The sequence below is a fragment of the Aristolochia californica genome, unplaced genomic scaffold (genome assembly GCF_029961685.1).
Source record: "Aristolochia californica isolate CCGP_79_NKW_82.1479 unplaced genomic scaffold, dmAriCali1.0.hap1 SCAF_4, whole genome shotgun sequence".
Taxonomy (NCBI): Eukaryota; Viridiplantae; Streptophyta; class Magnoliopsida; order Piperales; family Aristolochiaceae; genus Aristolochia; species Aristolochia californica.
The window spans coordinates 45,903,455-45,924,171 of NW_027182103.1; the positions used below are offsets into that span (position 1 = coordinate 45,903,455).

Below are 20,717 nucleotides of genomic sequence, written 5' to 3' on the forward strand. Positions count from 1 at the left end.
AAAATACTTGAGATATAATCTTCAAGTTTCTCCCTGCATTCCAAGTAGCCCGGTTTCTCATGTAAAAAGGGTCGGGCCAAAACAGGTTTTCAGTTGAGTCCATAACGTTGCTATTCCTGAGCGAACATTGGGATGGGATAATACTGTTAAAGTGGGCTCTTCGAGATTTCTGTTTAGGCCCACTAGTCTTGGGCCTTCCGGTCCGTCCGTTTTAGCTGCTCCGCACGTTCAGCGTAAAAACAAAAAAGCCTTACTGAAACACTAAACCCAGTAACCGCCTCTTGCTCAACTTTCAGAGTTTAAAATTTCAAAAGAGTACATATATATTGCGTCTCTAGTTGTATCTTGGACTCTTCCCCAATCCATAACCGGATTGTCCTTCTCCATCCAATTGCGACAAGCGATTTTTTTGTCGTCCTCACCTCCGACGCAAAGAAATCCCCTCCTTTTATCGATTGTTAGCGAAGGTTCTACCTCAAGCTTCGACCTACTATTTGTTTCTCCTCCTCCAGGTTTTTTCGTTGTTTCATAATTTGATTTGGCTCAATTCAATTCTTCGAACGTATGGATTTCGAACTAAGGGCTGCGAGAGAGAAGCTCGAATGGGAGCATAAGGAGAGAAAAGAGAAGGCAAGGCTCAAGCTTGAAAGAGAGAGAAAGGCCCGTGTGGAAACCTTGCGGCAGAGAGAGGCCATTGAAGCTTCCCAGAGAATTAGAAGGCTTGATGCTGCCGACGCCCTGCTCAAGGTATCTAATGTTTTTTTTTTCTCTTTTTCACGCTCTTATATCTTCAATTGCCTTCTGGCGTTTTAGGGTTCCACAATTATGATAGCATGTATTCGGTTTGGTAAAAAAGTCAAATTAAAGATCTAGATGAAGCGTGGCAATCACGTTTCAAGCTCATAATATTATTTGTTCTGCTAATAGTTACAAGGTCATTTATTCTATCAAATTTTCAACACTTCGAAATAATATCATTGATCCTTCAGAATGAAACGAAGATCAAGTGACTTATTGCATCAAACATAACCGACTTATCTACCTTACCGTAACAATGGTCTGCAACCGTTTCTAATCCAACAAACAATCTGATAGCCTTATTGCCAAGTCAACAGGTTAAAAAATTCTGATCCTTAAAAATTTAGAAGAGAAGGCAAACTAAGAAAAGCTAAGGATCAGATATCAAGTAGAAAGACTGTCAGTGATGTTTGATTACTTGTGAAGGCACTGTGTGCCAAATGCTTTAGCTGGCAACGTTTCAAATCAAAGTTGTTGATGTATAATCTTAGTCAGACTGCCTGGTTTCCATCCATGGACCAAGTATTGTTCTCCAACTAACCTTGCTATTCGAGTCTTTACATCCAAGATAGTGCATCCTGTTTTTTGGATCTCTTCTCACTTTTGTTTTATCCTGTTTTACTTGGCTACAGTAAATTACAGGATACATTTATGCATGAGATGTGAAACATGGATAATGCCTTGCACAACAAATAATAAACAGTTAATTTAAGGCATTTTTAAGTAGTGATGTACGGATTTTTTCTGAAATGATTGCTGTGAATGTAAAATAACTGAATGGTTGTTTCATTACGTTAATATATGTTCTTTCATTCACTTTGGCCCAATGTTTTAGTTTGTGGATTGGTGGCCTCAATGGCAAACATGTTTCTAGTCTGAGGTCTTGCATTCAAGTCTCACCATAGTATGAGATTCTACATTCAAAAAAAAAAAAAGTCTTCTTTCATATACATGGCGCATGTGATTTTAATTCCATGCTACAAGGACTGACTGTGAATACACTCATTACCTCTCCAGGCTGATCAACAGATGCAAGAAAGTTTACATGTTGGACAAGGTGTGATATTCTACCGAATTCTTGAAGCAGTACCTTACCAGGGTAGTGGGGATAAAATAAAACTGCCTCCTTCTTGCTTCACTGAACTATCTGATCAAGGAGCTTTAGATAAGGGTCCCATGTACTTTAAACTATCTCAAATCCACCAGGACATTTCAAACATGGAAATATCTGAGCACCAACAAGCCCATAAGTCAATGCATTCCGGTGTTCTGGAGTTCACTGCGGCTGAAGGCTCTGTTCAGCTTCCACCACATGTCTGGAACAACTTGCTTGCTGGTATCACTCAGAAAGCCCCTTTAATTGATGTCCGTTATGTTCGATTGCCCAAAGGAACATATGCAAAGCTACAACCAGATGAAATTGCTTTCTCAGATCTACCAAATCACAAGGCAATACTTGAAACAAGCCTTCGTCAGCATGCTACTCTTTCTCAAGGAGACATCATCACAGTAAACCATGGAGATCGAAGCTATAACTTAAGGGTTCTTGAGCTAAAGCCAGCTTCTAGTGTTTCTGTACTGGAAACGGATATTGAAGTCGACATAGTTGCGCCTGATTCTGCTTCAAAGAGTGCCAATCAACCTATGCTTATACCTCTAATTCTTGGCAAAGCAGAATCGGGAAGTATTGAGGAAGGGAAGTATAAGTATTACAAGTTTGCAATAGAATCTAATGTTGGTTGTAAAATAGCATCCGGAGACATAAATGTTGAGGTTAAGCTAGATGTGAATTCAAATGATGGGGATACAGATATTTATGTGTCAAGGCATCCCATCCTATTTCCAACCCAGCACCAGCATGAATGGTTCTCCCACGATGTGGGTTCAAAGGTTCTGATACTTAATTTCGGGGACCCAAGCCAAGTATCAGGCATTTACAGCATTGGCATCTTTGGATTCAAGGGGGTGACAAAATACAAAATCTTGGTGGCTCTTGAAGAAAGTACTAGTCATAGAGTAGGGGAGCAAGCTGTGGCTTCTTCTTCATCTGCCATAGATGCTAATTATGTTGAGTGTTGGAACTGCAAACATTATATACCAAGTAGGACAATAGCTCTGCATGAAGCTCACTGCATCAGGCACAATGTCGTCTGTCAGCATGACGGTTGTGGTGTTGTACTCAGAAAGGAGGAAGTGCACAACCATGTGCATTGTACAAAATGTGGACAGGCCTTCCAACAGGCAGCAATGGAGAAGCACATGAAAGTATTTCATGAACCACTACATTGTGCATGTGGAGTGATACTAGAGAAGGAAGAAATGGTATGTATTTAATTTCTCAGTGATTTTACTTTGATTTCAGTACTTGCTACGTGCAAAAATTTGTCCCTACCCAATCAGCTACACATAGGATCTGGTATTTTATTAGTTCTGTTCTTTCACCTTTTATCCGCCGTAATCCAATAGTTGAATTCCCCTAGATCTGTTACCTTTGTTTCTAACTGACACTTGTGTTGCGGCAGGTACAACACAAATCTTCAATCTGTGCTTTACGCTTAATTACCTGCGGATTCTGTGGAGACATGGTACCAGCTGGTAATTGTGCATCAGATGTCCGAGATCGACTAAAGGGACTTTCAGAGCACGAGAGTTTATGTGGTTCTAGAACAGCCCCTTGTGACTCATGTGGGCGTTCAGTCATGTTGAAGGAGATGGAAATTCATAGAGTAGCTGTCCATCCAAAAAATTAAAGCTTTACATACACATCCATTTCTCTATTATGTAAATTTGTGACTTTACTGGGTATAATAGTTGGATTTGCGAGGATTTCCTGGTATTTGTGCCGGGGAACCATGTGAGGCTCCTTGCCTAATTGATTTCAAAGAAGAAAAACATTGTAATAAATGTTGCTTATGGATCATGTTGAGTGGTAGTTTTGGCTGTCAAACTCTTAGCAAATACAACCAAAAGACTCGGGGTGCGGAAAGTACAACACTTAACTAGAGTGGACGGAATTATTTTGACACCCACCGTTCCTGGGTACATTATTGCTTTCTCTGGGATTCGAATACGGAACGTGGTACTAATCTCTGATATAATTTTAAACGCTTAGCCAAACTAAATCAACAGGGGTGGATGGAACTACCTAGTTCTAACACTCACCGTTTCCATTCCTTACTACTTCCGTCAGGATTCGAACGCAGAACGTGATGTCCAGCTCTGATACCATGTCAAACACTTAATAAATACAACCCAAAAATCGGTATATTAGATGCGAAAAGTACAACAATGGATGGAACCACTCTAACATTGGCATGGTGTACAACGTGTACAAGGCGTTTTCCAAGGTTGATTGGGAATTGTTAGTCAATATTAGATTTATGTCAATTAAATAAAAATATTTATAATCACTCATAGCATGAATGCCCTCTTTTCTTAATTATTTTATCGTAAATATATTTTATTAATTAATTCCATCTGCACTTCCTCTAACGCTCTCTGGAGTCTCTTCTTTCCCTCATTCGATCTATGCTGTACCTCGTTCACTCGCTAGTCTTTGCTGCAGAGCTGGAAAGAACGAGACCGCAAGAGAGAAATGTGGTTGCAATTTCTTCCTTCAGGTGAACCATATCAGTTTTTCCTTTCCACGATCGTGGCTTCTAGAGAACGACGACACGGGGAGTGCATATTTTACTTGTCTCCTACTTTCTTGTGAAAGGTCTTCCTCACCTACTCCCTCTGCGTTTCTCGTGGTTTTGTTAAGGTTTCGTCATCGATGTTTGCTTTTCCGAATAAAGAAAAACTAAACTAATGAAGGCGGCTGGGAATTTTTAATCAACACTTTACAGAGTCAATTTTGTTTATTGGTCATATGAACACGTTCCGGTGTTTTACAGCAGACATAAGATGCGGATAAGATTATGGCCTTATAAAAGTTCTATTCCTTAAACTAATTAAAATTTGGCTTGCGAGATCTAGATGCCGAACGTGAGCAATAAGCAGATCGAGGGCTCTCTTTCAAATTTTTGAAAAAAAAAAGAAGAAGAAAACAGTTATCAATTGCTTGCCAATACGAAACGAAGTTGCTTGTAAATCTGGGCTAAAAGGGCAATTAAAGAATCTCTAAGGTAAGCGCCTTGGGGACGAGAGTTTCAGGCACTTGTCGATCAAAAGTTCACGATCTCATAGATGATAGCTTCGTTAAAGTTTTCAAGAGATTGAGAGAAATTCAATCGTCAGAAGTTGAAAAAGGGGGGGACTGGTACCTTTAGGATATTCGATATCATTCTGATGGGTATCGTGTGAGGCCAGATAACCCTCAACCCTTGGGATGAGTGGTTGCCGGCCGGTAGTCCCTCCATTTTCATTGACTTCACCTACCCCCTTTTTGTTTTTCCCACAAAAACGAGATAATCGATAAACTTTTTCGTAAGGAGAGAATCGATAGACTAATCCATTTGGCTTTTTGTTTGTATTTATTGTACTGTACGCTCATTAGTAGTAAAGAAAACCCTCCAGCAGTTTCGGAGCAGATTCCCCCACCAATGTCCACCAAAGGCAAACATGACAACGGAGGAGCCATGACACTCAGGACTTATATAGCTGTCCACACTGCAGAAAGATGACATGCCCTTTGATTTGAGTTCTATCGTCCGCGATCTTTCTTTATGTATTACCATTTGTGGTCGATAGTAGCGGAATAAAGGGCAAAGGCCCTCCGTCGTTAATCGGGAGCGGTTCGGGATTCGTCAATGTCTGCTACAGTTTGGCTCGCTCATGTCAGAATAGTTTAGTAGCAATAGTAGTTTGCTCTTTGGTGGGGGGATTGAATCGTGAAAGGCTGGTAAGAAGATTCGGGGAAAGATCCTTTTGTCGGCTTGCTTAACTCGATCCTTTGTAACCATTCAATTCGTCATCTTCCGTACGACAAGGGGTCCAATGGAAATTGAACCCATTTTTACTGGTGTAATTTTTCCTCAATTATTGGAGTTCCTGAGAAATTTGGACTTCCACAGCACACACCAACCGCTAGTATCCAGTTTTTCTCCCTACTTAAATCACGGGCAACTTATCATCGTGCGGGAGAGAAAGAAAGAGGAGAGGTTGCTAGCTTGCATATCCCTTCTTCTTCGTCGTTCTTCTTAACTTTCTTGTTTTCTTCGCACCCATCTGCCGCTGCACCTAGATTTTTTGAAATCGACCTCATCCGTTTGAGAATCCGTGGTGGAACGAGAGTATAAAGAGAAAGGAGAACAACAGACGGGTTGTTTTTCAGTGTTTCGTAGAGTCGTGAAAGGGGTAAAACCCAGGACCGCAGAGTTGTAGACATCACGGCTATACATCGAGCGCTCCGATCTCTGGTTCATGTCCGGGCAGTACGACGCAAGGGTTGTGTAGCCGAGAGCAGCCCTTCGCCGCACGGCGGGCGTGGAGCCTTGCCTTCCGAGGGCGGTAGCCCCTCTGATCTCTTGTTCCTTGCCGGAGGTGGTTCTTTCGTTGGCTTTCCCTCTTATCTGCCTGCTCTTGTTACCGAACAGTAACTTTCAAGAGCTGGTGGAGACTTCCTAGTGTATAGCTTAGTTAGTTAATTAAAAGATCCAGAGAATTGTAGATTTTCGCCATCAGAAACACTATTTTACAGCCATGTTGAGCATCAAAAGGGTTCCGACTATGGTTTCCAACTACCATGACGACGAAGAGAAGGGTGGATGTGGTCGTAATTGCCTTGGAAAGTGTTGCCTTCTTCAAGGTATTTCCCTCTCTATCGTTCTCAACTTTCACGCATTTGTTTTCTGTTTTCTTCGTGTGGTATGGGTGTAATCTAGTTCCGTAACTGTGAGAACTAGAGAAGACCTCGCATAACAGGGGAAGGATGACCCGTTACTGTAGTTTATTAGGACAAGTCTTGTTCATTGCTCTATGTGCTTGCTTCTGGATCCATGAAGCCTAACAGTTAGAAATAACTCCAGGATGACAAATGGAAACAAGTATAAAAATAAAATATAGTTTGTATTTGACTAGCAGTCAGATGTGTTAGAACAGGCTGATGTTTGATCGTGATTCTTGGTCAAAACTCTACTTCTCTTCTCTTAAATTCTTGGACATGAAACAATTAGTTGTTAACTCTGAACTATGTCGGCACATTTTGGATAATCTCCACAGATGGTTGTCAAGTAGCGCTGTGGCCACTGTACATCTTTGTGATTTGGTTGGCACAAACACTTTGCCAGGATAGAAAGGAAAGGGGTTGCTATGGTTTCTGGTGATGAAGAGCTCTGCTCGGATTTGATAAAAGTTGAACATAATGACATCACTTGTAATATTTTCTAGTCAAAATCTTGTTGCATCCTCCCTTCGGGAAAAGGAAGGGATTGTTATTAAAGCTGTGGCATTAATTGAGAATCTCAATAATCCTGCTATGGCCATGCTACTGAGACATAAACCTCCATTAAATGAATTGTTCTGTTGATATTTCTGGTAAATTTTTCATTTCATTTATACTCATTGGAAAAAAGGGACAAATTCTGTCTCTATTATAAATTTGCTGCACGTTGCTAATGGTGGTCATAGAAATATGAATTTACAATTACTGAAGGTGTGCTTGCTAATGATGTCAGGGGCGAAGCTCCCTTTATACACTTTCAAGAAGAAGAACTTGAAGGACTTTGAAAGTGATAGTAAAGATCCTCAAGCTTTCTTCCTTGATACCTTGCTGCTTGGAGAGGTTGAATTCTAAACCAAAATTTCCTAGTCATGTCATTTAACTACTTTTTTGTGAGGCTGGATAGTCAGTCTTTTCATCTGCAAAATTGCAGTGGGAAGATCGGGTGAGCCGAGGGCTATTCCGCTATGATGTTACTGCTTGTGAAACCAAGGTCTGATCCACTGCCCCTCAGCATTCAGCTAACGCCTTTCCAGATATTTCTTGATTTGACAGCTTACTCTTGATCTTTATGCAGGTAATTCCTGGGGAATATGGCTTCATAGCGCAGCTGAATGAAGGTCGACACCTAAAGAAACGGCCCACTGAGTTCCGAGTGGATCGTGTTCTCCAACCCTTTGATGAGAATAAGTTCAATTTCACTAAGGTTGGCCAGGAGGAGGTCCTCTTTAGATTTGAAGAAAGCAAGGTCTCAGAGTCCCAATTCTTCACCAGTACCAGAATCAATTCCACAGACTCTCCTAGTGTTGTTGCTATAAATGTAAGTCAAAGCTCCTTCTCTGGAGTACCAACCTCATTGTTGTAAGTTTGATGATCTAACTGGTGTTATACTACTCACAGGTAAGCCCCATTGAGTATGGGCATGTCCTCTTAATACCTCAGGTTCTCGAATGCCTGCCTCAGAGGATTGATAATGAGAGCTTCCTGCTTGCTCTATATATGGCAGCTGAAGCAGGCAATCCATATTTTAGGTTGGGTTACAACAGTTTGGGTGCATTTGCCACCATCAATCACCTTCATTTCCAGGTCACTAACTTTGTATCCTATAGTTTTTCTGTTTGCGGCATCACTAGCAAATACAGCTATTGATTGTAACTATTGATGACAGGCTTATTACTTGGCGGTGCCTTTTCCTGTTGAGAAGGCTCCAACCCGAAGTATTACTACTGTGAAGGGAAAATCAGGGACTGAGGTCCAGATAAGTCAGCTGTTGAAATATCCTGTGAGGGGTCTAGTTTTTGAGAGTGGAGATTCTCTTGAGGAGTTGGCAGATGTTGTTTCTAGCGCCTGCGTTTGTCTTCAAGATAACAACATCCCTTACAATGTTCTCATCTCTGACTTGGGGAAACGCATTTTCCTCTTTCCTCAGGTAAAACAGCATAGCAGTAGATGTATTTCTCTTATAATTGATTAAGAACTCATTATCTCAAACAGGAATCATCAATTTGCTGTTTAAATTGTTTCTCTCGATTGTGGGTTGTGATCTTTCGCAGTTCTGATGTCATCTCCCAGCTTTTAATTTGCCTTCTGACTCATGATCTGTTGTCAAATGAACAGTGCTATGCAGAGAAACAGGCTCTCGGTGAGGTGAGTCAAGAGCTCCTGGACACACAGGTGAATCCAGCGGTGTGGGAGATCAGTGGTCATATGGTATTAAAAAGGAAAGAAGACTACGAGGAAGCATCGGAAGAAAAAGCCTGGAACCTCCTTGCAGTAGTTTCTCTCTCCAAGGAGAGATTTCAAGAGATTGAGGCTTACATATTGGAAGCTGTTGCTGCGCAGGTGGGAGAAGGAGATATTTCTGCCGATGGAGAAACAGAAGAAGAAGTCACGAACAAACGTTCTTGCAGCCGTGCAATGGTACGTGAAAAGGATGAATGCTGTGTGGCTATGAACTAGTGACAGTGCCAAGCAGTTGCTCCTACCCAGAGTTGGAACGTGGACTAGTAAATAAGACGGCCGTGCCATTTCTATGTTTAGTTAAAGCAATAGACGGTATTTGATGTTTGCTTGAGTTTGTAATTTGCTGTCATGTGTGGAACTTTTGTTTTCATGTCTATTGGATTTATGATGAATCTTTGTATGATCGTTTATCTGTGTCCTTCAAATGCACTCATAGATTGAAAAACTTATTCCATATATCGATAATATGTAATACAAGGCTGATCCAATACGAAAAGTCATTTGGTGCGAAACATACAGATAGTCATTGATCAAAGTATAATTTTAATCACTATTAATGACTTGATTGTAATTAGTGAAACTAGGCCCCACCTTTTCAGCCTCGTCCAAAAAATGACACATGAAAGTTTGAAATTCACAATATTTTAACAAATTAACTAAGACACAATGCTCCTATGGATGCTAATGTAAAGCTATATGCAAGCTTTAGAAAAATATGTTGATATAGGTAAATATCAGAAGTTTGCGGGAAAACTTATCTACCTCACGGTAACCAAACCAAATATATCATATGCAATGAGTGTGATGAGTCAGTATATGCACAAATTATAATTTGCCCATTGACGAGCCTTGGAGAGGATACTAAGAAATTTAGAAAGAGCTCCAGGAAAAAAAACACCTCTATAAGAATCATGGCCACTACAATATAGAAGATTTCTCAGATGCAGATTGGTCAGGATTACTTGATGATATGATGTCCATTTCAAGGTCTTGTACACTAGTTGAAGGTAAATTGGTTACATAGAGAAAAAAAAAACAGAATGTGGTTGTAAGGTCTAGTGAAGAAGTATAATACAGAGTTATGGCCCATACAGTCAGTGAGCTCTTATAGATCAGATATCTTTTTACTGAATCAGGATTCTATAAAGAAGCTCCTATGGAATTATAATTTGACAACCATGCAACCATTCATATCACTTCAAATTCTATCTTTCATGAGAGGACAAAACACATTGAGGTAGACTGCCATTTTATATAGAAAAAATTTCATGTTGGTATCTTATCTCTCAGTCATGTTTCATCACAATGGTAGATGGTAGACATTCTTACAAAACCAGTCACATTCAAGATTTTAACCATTATATGCAACAAACTGGGTATCTACAATGTTTTCTTCCCACCAGCTTTAGGGGAAGCATTAGAAGACATCTCAAGTGGCATCAAGGTAATATCGTTACCCACGTCAAGGAGGTAGGACAAAGGGTAATTAAGTATTATTCTCATAAGGATGACATAAGGGTGTAATTATGTAAAATAATGTATGCCAATTTAAGACAATACAAACTCACGGATGTACCACTAAATACTGACATTAGCGAGAAAGGTCACATGAAATGAAGGAAAGACGATAGAGAGACGAAGATGGATTAAATTTTAATTAGCACAAGTCATCGCTGCTGAAGCAATTTCATGAAACTTGGAGGCAAATAATAATTAAAAAGAGCATGCCTCAACCATTTTAACTCAAACACGTGTGCTTCAGCATGAGTGCAATCATCCATTGTAATTTTTTTATTCTTTTCCTTCTCTCTCACTTGAGCTAGCAATTGGGACCAATTATTAACCAGTAGCTTTGTCCATCTCAGATTTTTTCAATAATGCCCACCACTGTACTTGGATGCTGTCGAATTTATCTGTAATTCTGGACCATTTTGGGACGAGGGCGAGATCAAATCGTAATTCTCGACTTCTTTTTTCATTAAAAGACTAAATGAAGATCACAATCCGATGATACCAGTGAAATTTGGTAGCCTTCATTATTGATCCGTTGTTGTCTACGGTCTTCTTTGGGACAGGAATCATGTTTTTTTCTTCTCCAGAGTCCAAAGATCTCCCCTCAACAATAAGCTAAAGTATCCTAATGGCCAACACAAGGAATTGTGAGAAACCCTGATTTCCAGGATGAGGACTGGTCTGTAGTGCCTCTTTAAATAAACTATAGCCTCATCTCCACTTTAGCGAAAAGCTGCCTGAATGATCGAGTCATTCACCGGGATAAATTAAAGGATGATAACCCTGTCATCTTCGGCCGGGTTACCATCTACATGACTTGGCGTTAAAGAAAGGAAAAGGAGGAAAGGGTTGAGAAGAGGGCGACAAGGTGTGAGGTGTATTGTGTAATGGGTAGGGGGAGAGATTCCATTGGTGGAGGGTCCTTCTCCCGAGGCCGCGACCCTGAAAATAAGGGCTTCTCGGCAGCGCCGCTCTGCTTTCCTTTTTTTCTCCCGTGTCTGTGGCCTTCAAAAGTCTTTTCTCTAGTGACGCTGTAAGGAATCAATCTCAATTTTAAATAGTCCATTCCATTGAGGCTATTAAAATTTGTTGCAAGGAAAAGGGTGGGAGAAAGAGGGGTTCCGATGACGACTGGAATTCCATGTGGTTTCGCCTCGAAATCAGGGTTGTCTTTAAAAAGCTCTGCCGTTTACTCGCTCGCCTTCAATTCAAACTTCAAACTAATCAGAGCAGAAAACCCTAGTTGGCTGATTCTTTGTTTTTTCCTTGGTCTGCTGTTTATGGGAGCCGGTTGGGGGGTAAATTGGTTAATCAAGTGATTTTAACCTTCTTTTTCTCTGCTTTCCCCTCCAAAATACTCCCTGTCCCAGTCTGCTGCAAGTTAAAAAATACAGCTAAAAAGCTCCTTCCCAGTCTTCACTGCTGTAAGAGGTCCGTCACTCTGGTCGGTTTACTTGACCGTTTGTTACACAAGCAAGCGCAAGACATTGTTTCGCTTTTGCATTTGCATGCACTCCGGAGTCTGTACTTTTGTTGTCTGTCCCCTTCCATCTGAATTCACTGCGAGATGCCAGAGAGAGAGAGAGAGAGAGAGAGGGAGGGATGACGAAACAGCTTCAAACAGATTAGAATAACATTTGATGCACACATGGTGTCTCTCAGTCCCTGCGCGTGACGCGATCTCTTCACAATCCTATTCTAATGAAAAAAAACGAAAAGAGGAAGATTAAACAATGGGAAAGGAGGAAGACCAACTGACTAGAGAAGATGCTCTCTCGCATTTCTTTAAATTTTAATTTGATATGAAGTGGGAGCCAGGGAGGAGTTTAAGGAAGGAGGGCAAGAGACCCAATGCAAATGCGAGAAGGGAGGGTGATTGGGATTTGGGGCAATGTCGATGCCGAGGCCGCGGCCGCGGCCGCTATCTCTCCCTCATTTCTACGCTTCAAACTCCACCACCTTATCACACCGCTGGTGCTTCTTCTTCCTCCTTTCTTTTCTTGTACAAATCCAGGCTGCTAGTGATGAAGCTCAAGCTCTGCTTTCTTGGCTTAACACCAGCAAGAGCAATGCCCACGCTTCTTCTTCTTTTCTTGATTGGAATCCCTCCGATTCAAGTCCTTGTAGTTGGACCCATATCACTTGCTCCCCCTCTGGCTTCGTCGCCGAAATTGTTATACAGTCAGTCGAACTCGACCTCACTGTTCCATCCAATCTCGCTTCTCTGCTCTACCTTCAGAAGCTTGTGATCTCCAATTCTAATTTGACGGGTACTATACCACCAGAAATTGGGAACTATGCTACCCTCGTAGTTCTCGACCTTAGCTCCAATGGTCTCGCCGGAACTATCCCTGCGTCTCTGGGCAAGCTCAGGAACCTCGAGACCCTGTCACTCAACTCCAATCAGCTCACAGGCAAGATTGCTCCTCAGCTTGGAAATTGCGTAAGTCTCAAGAATCTCTTTCTTTACGATAACCGTTTGAGTGGTGCTCTCCCGCCGGAACTGGGCGAGCTGTACAATTTGGAAGCCTTCCGCGCCGGAGGGAACAGAGACATTACAGGGGATATCCCTTCAGAGCTCTCTAAATGCGGAAACCTTACTGTGTTAGGCCTGGCGGATACCAAAATCTCCGGCTCTATCCCCGCTTCCTTCGGGAGGCTCTCGAAGTTACAAACTTTATCAATCTACACAGCCATGCTCTCTGGTGAAATTCCCAAAGAGCTAGGTAACTGCACAGAGCTCGTCAATCTCTATCTTTACGAGAATTTTATCTCGGGGTCCCTGCCACGGGAGCTTGGGAACTTGAAGAAGCTTGAGAAGATTCTTATATGGCAGAATAACATTGTTGGGACGATCCCTGAAGAAATAGGAAACTGCAGAAATCTGAAGATGATTGATTTTTCATTGAACTCGTTATCCGGCGGCATTCCGGCATCCCTAGGCTCGACCAAGTTGGAAGAGCTAATGTTAAGCAACAACAACATATCCGGATCGATACCGTCTGTCATTTCGAATCTCACGAATCTTTCACAATTGCAGCTGGATGCAAATCAAATATCCGGTTTAATCCCACCCGAGATCGGAAAACTGACCCAACTGATGTTGTTTTTGGCGTGGCAGAACCAACTCGAAGGTAGTATTCCTTCGACCTTGGCGAATTGTAGCAACCTGCAAGCTCTGGACCTTTCTCATAATTCTCTGACAGGAAATATTCCTCCTGAGCTCTTCCGGCTTCAGAATTTGACGAAACTTTTATTGCTGTCTAATGATATTTCCGGCATGATTCCGCCATCGATTCAGTACTGTAGCTCTCTGGTTCGGCTCCGCCTCGCGAACAATCGCATTGGAGGAGTGATTCCCCGAGAAATCGGTGGCCTGCAAAACCTCAACTTTCTTGATTTGTCGAGCAACCGTTTGGTCGGATCTTTGCCGGATGAAATCGGTCTATGTACCTTGCTCCAGATGGTAGATATCAACAATAACACCCTCCGGGGAAACTTACCGAGCTCGCTTTCATCGCTTTCAGGTTTACAGATTCTCGATCTCTCTAAAAACCAGTTTTCCGGTTCTATTCCGACGAGTCTTGGCCATTTGTCAACACTGAACAAGCTTGTGTTGAGCGAGAATTTCTTCTCCGGACCAATCCCGTCCGCTCTTGGTCTCTGTTCGAATCTCCAGTTGCTTGATCTAAGTAGTAATGCTCTCTCTGGCAATTTCCCCATCGAATTATGCAAGGTTCAGTCTCTCGATATAACACTCAATCTCAGCCGGAATGCCCTCTCGGGACCACTCCCCCAACAGATATCAAATCTCAACAAGCTCTCTGTCCTTGATATCTCATACAATAGACTCGCCGGAAATCTGATGCCACTGGCTAGTTTAGACAACTTGGTCACCCTTAACGTATCCTACAACAACTTCTCCGGTTACCTTCCGGACACGAAGCTTTTCCGGCAGCTGTCAGCGACCGAACTTGTAGGAAATAAAGGCCTCTGCAGTTCAGCGGGAGGTTTTCCCTGCTTCCTCACGCCAGAGGAAGGCGAAACCGGCGGCAGCTCTGTGAGGAGATCAAGAAAGCTGAAATTGGCAATAGCGCTGCTTATTACAGTAACTGTCTTTATGCTGCTTGGGATGGTGGCATTGATCCGGGGTCGGAGACCTGGCGGTAGAGATGAGGATGATTCGGAGATGGGAGGTGATTCGTCCTGGCCATGGCAGGTAACTACATCTCTATTCATCTTTTTATTAATTTTGATGAGTTCTCTATTGCACAGGACACAACTACAAGCAGAACTACTGAAAATTAAGATTACGCGAGTAAACATCCTCGAACTATATATTTACTGTACTGGAGTGTAATTATACGATGTACCTGTTGTTTACAGGTGACTCCGTTTCAGAAGCTGAGCTTCTCAGTGGAGCAGCTGGTGAAATGTTTGGTGGAAACCAACATAATTGGTAAGGGTTGTTCAGGAGTTGTGTATCGTGCAGAGATGGACAATGGAGAGGTAGTCGCAGTGAAGAAATTGTGGCCCGCAGCCACCGCCGTGTCCAACGCGGAAGGGGGAGGGGGGAGCGGCGTCCGGGACTCCTTCTCGGCGGAGGTGAAGACGCTTGGGTCCATCCGGCACAAGAACATTGTGAGGTTCTTGGGATGTTGCTGGAACAAGAATACCAGGCTGCTCATGTACGATTACATGCCCAATGGGAGTCTGGGGAGTTTGTTGCATGAGAGGCCCGGCTTCCGTTTGGACTGGGAAATCAGATATAATATTGTTCTTAGAGCTGCACAAGGCCTCGCGTACCTTCACCACGACTGTGTTCCACCCATCGTGCATCGGGACATCAAGGCTAACAACATTCTGATTGGCCTTGATCTCCAACCTTATATTGCGGATTTTGGGCTTGCCAAGCTCGTTGAAGAAGGAGAATATGGGAGGTCCTCGAACACTGTTGCAGGTTCTTATGGATATATTGCTCCAGGTATGCTCTCTCCTTTCTTGTTGATGTATCCTCCTTGATGCTAGCGTCGTCAATTTAGGAAACCTGTCTGCCGAAATCTTCTGCCAAAATCATCTGACGAGTTTTATCCTTGTTGCAGAGTACGGATACATGATGAAGATAACAGAGAAGAGCGACGTCTACAGCTACGGGGTAGTGATCCTGGAGGTATTAACTGGCAAACAGCCCATCGACCCCACTATACCAGACGGCCTCCATGTAGTAGACTGGGTTAGGCAGCGGAGAGGGAGTTTGGAAGTTCTTGACCCGAGCTTACGGGGCCGGCCTGAATCAGAGGTAGAAGAGGTGAGGCAAGCACTAGGAGTGGCGCTCCTCTGTGTCAATCCATCTCCAGAAGAAAGGCCAACCATGAAGGACGTGGTTGCGATGCTTAAAGAGATGAGACACGAAAGAGAAGAGTATGCAAAAGTCGATGCCCTCCTAAAGGGATCGCCGGTAAACAATCAGCAACAAGATAAGGGAGGACAGACGACCCATTGTTCTTCTTCGCATCAACAAAGCAACAACTCTAGCTTCTCTGCTTCTTCGCTCCTCTACTCGTCCTCCTCTAATGCCAAACAGGCTTTCACTTAGTCACACAGTATTTCCCTTGTATAAGAGTGAGTAAAGGTAGTAACGGATGATGTAAAGATATTCATTCACCATCAAAGCAAATGTTATTAGTCGTTGCTTTGGCTTATAAATGCAAATCGAAGTTGTTCTCTTCAAGCCATAAGGTAGATACCGGCACTACAGCTTGCTTGCTTAGTAACAGGAATAAGCTTTACTATGAACAGCAAGACGAACAATCACTAGACAGGGCATCTTCGTTTGATATGATCCAGACCCTGAAACACGAGTATACTTGATCCAGACCCTGAAACACGAGTATACTTGATCCAGACCTCGTTTACATGAACACTGGCAAATAATTCCAAACTTCAACTTGAGGTGGATGGATTGGTAGTTAGAACGAAGATCTTCTAAAAGATGAAGCTCTTACACACGTTAAACTGAAAACATCCCATGCATATTTAACAAGAACGGAAAAGAAAAAGGGTCGGCATCCACCTCCCAACAGCTTCGTGACGTATCACACAACATATGATCCTTTCAAGCCAGCGATGGAGTTCAAGAAGGCAACCCCTCTAGTGCTTTAAAAATGTCTGCCCGAGTAACTAACCCTGTTTTTAACATCGTCACTAGTCAGTGTATCCATTTAAGTATAAAACTCATTCACACGATAGACTGTGATTTAGCAGAGTTCTCAGCCCAAAACACTTACCCACGACCTGGCCTTCCTCATTCACAATTGGTATCCTATGCACCTTCTTTCTGAGCATCAAGGCAGCAGCATCTGGCAGTGTGTGAAAAGAAGATCAATCTTCATAGAGGTTCCAGCCTTAGAATAACAAGGAGAAATATAATGGGAACGCTGAAAACTTAAGAATATTATTACCCAGAACTGTCTTTTCAGGGGTTAGAGTTATTGGAGGACATGACATCACTTCGCCCACCTTTGACTTTAACTGCAAGACAACAGTTGTGACTATAATAGTTCATAGACAACCAAAAAACATTTCAGTCATCATCCAACTTGCTGTCACAAAGAACAGAATTTTAACATTGATGTATTACTGAAATCACAATGAAATCAGAAGTGTGGCTAATCTGCTAAAGTGGACTTATTCAGCCACAAATACATGTCATATAACTGATTTCTTAATACCATGATGAGAACGAAAACAATCTCAAGATAGAAACAAGGAGTATCCTGTCTTTTAATGGAAGGAAAACAATCTCAAGAGAGAAACAAGGAGTATCTTGTTAAAAGAAGGTCATAGCATATGAATAATATTGCCTTTATAAAACCCTGAAGGAAGAACAAGTTGTGTCAATTTTTTGCAGTAAAAAAGCCACAGTCAAACTAAAAATTATTGGCAAATAGAGCTCAAAAGGGAGGAGTGACAGTATAAGACAAATTATGATAATCATCTAGGACAGACACTCTAAAGGATACACTCAAGTTGGTCCAGTTAGATATTAATCTTTAACTAAAATACATACAACTGACAAACAAAGTTTACCACTGTTTAGTAGCATCTAGAAAACATAGATTACAAAAAAAAAAAAAAAATTCTTCCCTCCTCTCACCCAGGAAAACATCTTGCGCTGTCACATTATTTTTCTCAGTTCTCAATTTTGTGAAGACAACATTTTGTTCAAGGTACAGAATTTTTTTTTGGGAAAATTAGGGATGGAAGTTCATCAGCTTTCTCTCAAGTGTTTTGACAAGTACTTCTTTGTTTGATTAGTGACAGGAATTCACTGATTAAATCTTTACAGCAAGCTAATGTCTGAACTGTTGCCTTTTCACACTTTCATATTCAAATAAGTTCAATAACAAAGTATTCTTCCGGCAGTGGAACGAATACCATGATGCAATGTTCAAGGCTAGAAAGTCTTGTAATTCACAGATTTAAACTAATATTTTTCTTCTGAAATTTAACCTTAACAAGGAAAAAATAACCTAAGACCTCTCAGCATTATGCAGATTCACATGCGTAGTAGCTGTGTCCATGAGGGAATATAAAGATCTTATTTTTTAATGACTAGTGTGAGGTCTGCAAGATGAAATTTAGTATTTTTTTCAAAGCAAAGTTATCTGATATTAAAAATGAGAAGTCCAAAAAACCAAATAGAAATCAAGAAAAGTAAAAGTAGATCTCTATCAATGAATTGTACTAGCAAAACCATTTTCTATCATAATAGATTTGATATAGATGTAAACCTTCACAGTTATACTCAGATGAGACGATTTCCTTTCAAGAGGAAATATGGAGGAATAACAAGGTTTTTATTGGCCCTGATCTTTGATAGCCTCCAACAACATAGAAGAAATGGCGTCCATTACAGACTGAAGGTATCACAGGGATGGCAGCCCGTGGAAATCCTTCCAAGATCTCAAAGAGTTAAAAATAATAAAAAATTAAGTTTAAAAGACAAACATGAAACAGAGCGCAACCAATTACCCGTTAACAAAGAGTTTGTGTACATAAAAGTGCTCGCGAAATCCTGAAATTGTAATACTGAAGAAGGGAAAGGTGCAATTAAGCTAGGAAGAGAGCACTAACTCCATCCAAAGCCCTCGACACGTCCTTCTTAGATATAACTCCAACGCACCGCAATTCATCATCAACAACCGGAAGCCCAGATACAACCTGAAAATGGACATCGATCTCCTCTATTGTTTGAGCGGCTGTTGCCGTTCGAATTAAAGTAGACATGATCTCCCCTAGAAGGGCAGAAGGTTGCGTCTGCACAGAATTTAAAAAAAAAAAAAAAAAATTAATTACCTCACTGCAAAGATGTCAAGCGGAAGGGCTAAACTACACAAAACGAATGAAGTAAAAAGAGCGGTCGCTTATAGATAACCCTACCTTGTCTTTGAAGATCTCAGGCTCCAAAAAAGATCGCAAGTCCTCGTAATTGAGGAGAGAGAAATTCTCCGGCCATTCCCCAGAAAGGATGGGCTCCGGGTCGTCCTCGACCTCAACGTTATTTGCTGCAGAGAAAACTTTATGGAGAAGACTCCTTCTACCGTTCACCTTTTCGTTTATCGAAAAGGAAATGCGACTTTTGGAGGGAAGGAGATTCGTGGGGGAGACGGAGGAACAAAGGAAATTTGGGGCACCCATCGAACTGCACGCCATTCTAGCCAGTAGCCAGTACAATTTTCTCCTTGATTATCCCTTCTTTTATGGTCTATGATCTCTGCTTCAGGATCCGTCTGGGTTCGGCTACACTGGGGTTTCGTTCAGTTTGTGCGTCGCGGCCTCGACGTTGAGAGCGGCTGATGGACCCTTCCTTGTCTTTGAAGGTTCATCCATCCGCTGACACGTATTTTGATATTTCCGCATTATTGTTCGGGGATATCCTAACCTGGAGCTAATCGGAAGCTCTGATTAGGAAGCGATACGCAACGGTCCCCATTCTCGTGGCTATGCTTCCATATTTCTAATACAGTAGCCTGACATATCCTTTTCTACAGGAAGTTGTCGTTATCACTTGATGGGTACCCATCCGCTTGCGGAAGCACCGGTAAAACGCAACGTACAGAGGCTACAGTCGATACGGGTTGCTGTACCATGGTTAGGCTCCAAGATCCCGACGAACCTTGCCGCTGTGTGTATCGCTAAGATCCATACACTGCATAATATTATAAATAAATTCCATACAATAATCAAACAAAACAAAATTAAATGAAATATCACTATCAATTTACAATCACCCAAATAAAAATTATAAATCCATTATAAATTTATAAACTATAGTTATTTCTCTTTATGCTAGAAAATAATATACGTTTTTGCTTGAGCAAAATCTCCACCTATGACTAAAACAAAAAATAAAATTAGTTATTGTCAGATAAAAAAATACTCTTCCAGGTTGTAATCATAAAACAAAATTTTAATAAATAAAACTAAAAAATATCGCAATAAATAATTAATCAAAGAAATTCACCTTTTGATTTTTCTTTATACCGTGAAGAGTCCGAACCCAACCAGTGTCACAAATCAAAGTTTGAAATGTATTTTGTACCAAGGAAGAAGAACTATACGAGTCTATTACTTTACTACCAATACTAAATAATGACTCTGAAACTATTGTGGATATGAGAATTATAAGGGGGGTTAGTCAACAAACTTAAAATTTGAAGTTTATCTTTATCTCCTGCTTCAAATTCACTTAATTCCTTTACATAAAATTCAATTTCAAACTTGGTGTTAGTGTGGACAAGTTCATATATATTGGAAAACAGTTTCCAGTGTTAGTGCCCAAAATAAGAAAAATATAAAAAACAAGAAAATGAGTAACTTATAATAGTATACTTAATTAAAACATAATATTTAAACCCTAAATTAAGTAAAACAAACATGATTACAACACAAATAAGTAATTTAATGTGTAATTAATATATTAATTAATTAAATTAGATATTATATTATTTATTTATTGATGTTTATTATACATTAATACAATAATTACATGAGCCAATTAACTGTGTACATGATTAATTATAAAAAATAAAAAAATAAACAGAAAAATTTGATCAAATGCTAACTTTAACATATTATATTTTTACGTATTATTGCATATTCCAGACAAAAAATAGGTTGAGAATAGGATTTACAAGTTTTTTTTTTTTTTTTATAAAAACCACACGTGCGAACTCGCATGTGTGAACTGCACGTGCGAGTTCGCACGCTGTGCGGGACG

General features: G+C 41.0%; 4 protein-coding genes across 4 annotated transcripts; 3 read left to right on the top strand and 1 right to left on the bottom strand.

Moving 5' to 3' along the window:
* The first annotated feature begins 374 nt into the window (after positions 1–374).
* LOC137963046 (uncharacterized) lies at positions 375–3,736 on the top strand. Its single transcript, XM_068810226.1, has 3 exons — positions 375–747; positions 1,816–3,120; positions 3,321–3,736. Exons 1-3 carry the CDS (start codon positions 565–567, stop codon positions 3,546–3,548), a joined length of 1,716 nt encoding a protein of 571 aa, XP_068666327.1. The 5' UTR covers positions 375–564; the 3' UTR covers positions 3,549–3,736.
* A 2,136-nt stretch (positions 3,737–5,872) lies between these two features.
* Positions 5,873–9,328, top strand: LOC137962873 (GDP-L-galactose phosphorylase 2-like). The gene is made up of 7 exons (XM_068809990.1): positions 5,873–6,547; positions 7,416–7,522; positions 7,614–7,673; positions 7,758–8,000; positions 8,081–8,266; positions 8,349–8,609; positions 8,798–9,328. Exons 1-7 carry the CDS (start codon positions 6,442–6,444, stop codon positions 9,137–9,139), a joined length of 1,305 nt encoding a protein of 434 aa, XP_068666091.1. The 5' UTR covers positions 5,873–6,441; the 3' UTR covers positions 9,140–9,328.
* Positions 9,329–12,326: 2,998 nt separating this feature from the next.
* On the top strand, positions 12,327–16,114 carry LOC137963468 (LRR receptor-like serine/threonine-protein kinase RGI1). The gene is made up of 3 exons (XM_068810585.1): positions 12,327–14,654; positions 14,822–15,419; positions 15,538–16,114. The coding sequence occupies exons 1-3, from the start codon at positions 12,327–12,329 to the stop codon at positions 16,029–16,031; spliced, it is 3,420 nt and encodes a 1,139-aa protein (XP_068666686.1). The 3' UTR covers positions 16,032–16,114.
* A 196-nt stretch (positions 16,115–16,310) lies between these two features.
* Positions 16,311–19,307, bottom strand: LOC137961864 (uncharacterized). Its single transcript, XM_068808468.1, has 5 exons — positions 18,878–19,307; positions 18,572–18,754; positions 16,897–16,966; positions 16,723–16,794; positions 16,311–16,621 (listed from the first exon to the last, which is right to left on the bottom strand). The coding sequence occupies exons 1-5, from the start codon at positions 19,148–19,150 to the stop codon at positions 16,569–16,571; spliced, it is 651 nt and encodes a 216-aa protein (XP_068664569.1). The 5' UTR covers positions 19,151–19,307; the 3' UTR covers positions 16,311–16,568.
* Between the last annotated feature and the right edge of the window lie 1,410 nt (positions 19,308–20,717).

Excerpts from the sequence above, each read along its gene's own strand:
- LOC137963046 (XM_068810226.1), top strand. The coding sequence starts at position 565 with ATGGATTTCGAACTAAGGGCTGCGAGAGAGAAGCTCGAATGGGAGCAT. Across the intron at positions 748-1,815 it reads CTGCCGACGCCCTGCTCAAG|GCTGATCAACAGATGCAAGA; the intron begins GTATCTAATGTT and ends TTACCTCTCCAG. Across the intron at positions 3,121-3,320 it reads TACTAGAGAAGGAAGAAATG|GTACAACACAAATCTTCAAT; the intron begins GTATGTATTTAA and ends GTGTTGCGGCAG.
- LOC137962873 (XM_068809990.1), top strand. The coding sequence starts at position 6,442 with ATGTTGAGCATCAAAAGGGTTCCGACTATGGTTTCCAACTACCATGAC. Across the intron at positions 6,548-7,415 it reads AAAGTGTTGCCTTCTTCAAG|GGGCGAAGCTCCCTTTATAC; the intron begins GTATTTCCCTCT and ends TAATGATGTCAG. Across the intron at positions 8,001-8,080 it reads CTAGTGTTGTTGCTATAAAT|GTAAGCCCCATTGAGTATGG; the intron begins GTAAGTCAAAGC and ends TACTACTCACAG.
- LOC137963468 (XM_068810585.1), top strand. The coding sequence starts at position 12,327 with ATGTCGATGCCGAGGCCGCGGCCGCGGCCGCTATCTCTCCCTCATTTC. Across the intron at positions 14,655-14,821 it reads ATTCGTCCTGGCCATGGCAG|GTGACTCCGTTTCAGAAGCT; the intron begins GTAACTACATCT and ends TGTTGTTTACAG. Across the intron at positions 15,420-15,537 it reads TTATGGATATATTGCTCCAG|AGTACGGATACATGATGAAG; the intron begins GTATGCTCTCTC and ends TCCTTGTTGCAG.
- LOC137961864 (XM_068808468.1), bottom strand. The coding sequence starts at position 19,150 with ATGGCGTGCAGTTCGATGGGTGCCCCAAATTTCCTTTGTTCCTCCGTC. Across the intron at positions 18,755-18,877 it reads CTGAGATCTTCAAAGACAAG|ACGCAACCTTCTGCCCTTCT; the intron begins GTAGGGTTATCT and ends AATTCTGTGCAG. Across the intron at positions 16,967-18,571 it reads TGTCGAGGGCTTTGGATGGA|TTAAAGTCAAAGGTGGGCGA; the intron begins GTTAGTGCTCTC and ends GTTGTCTTGCAG.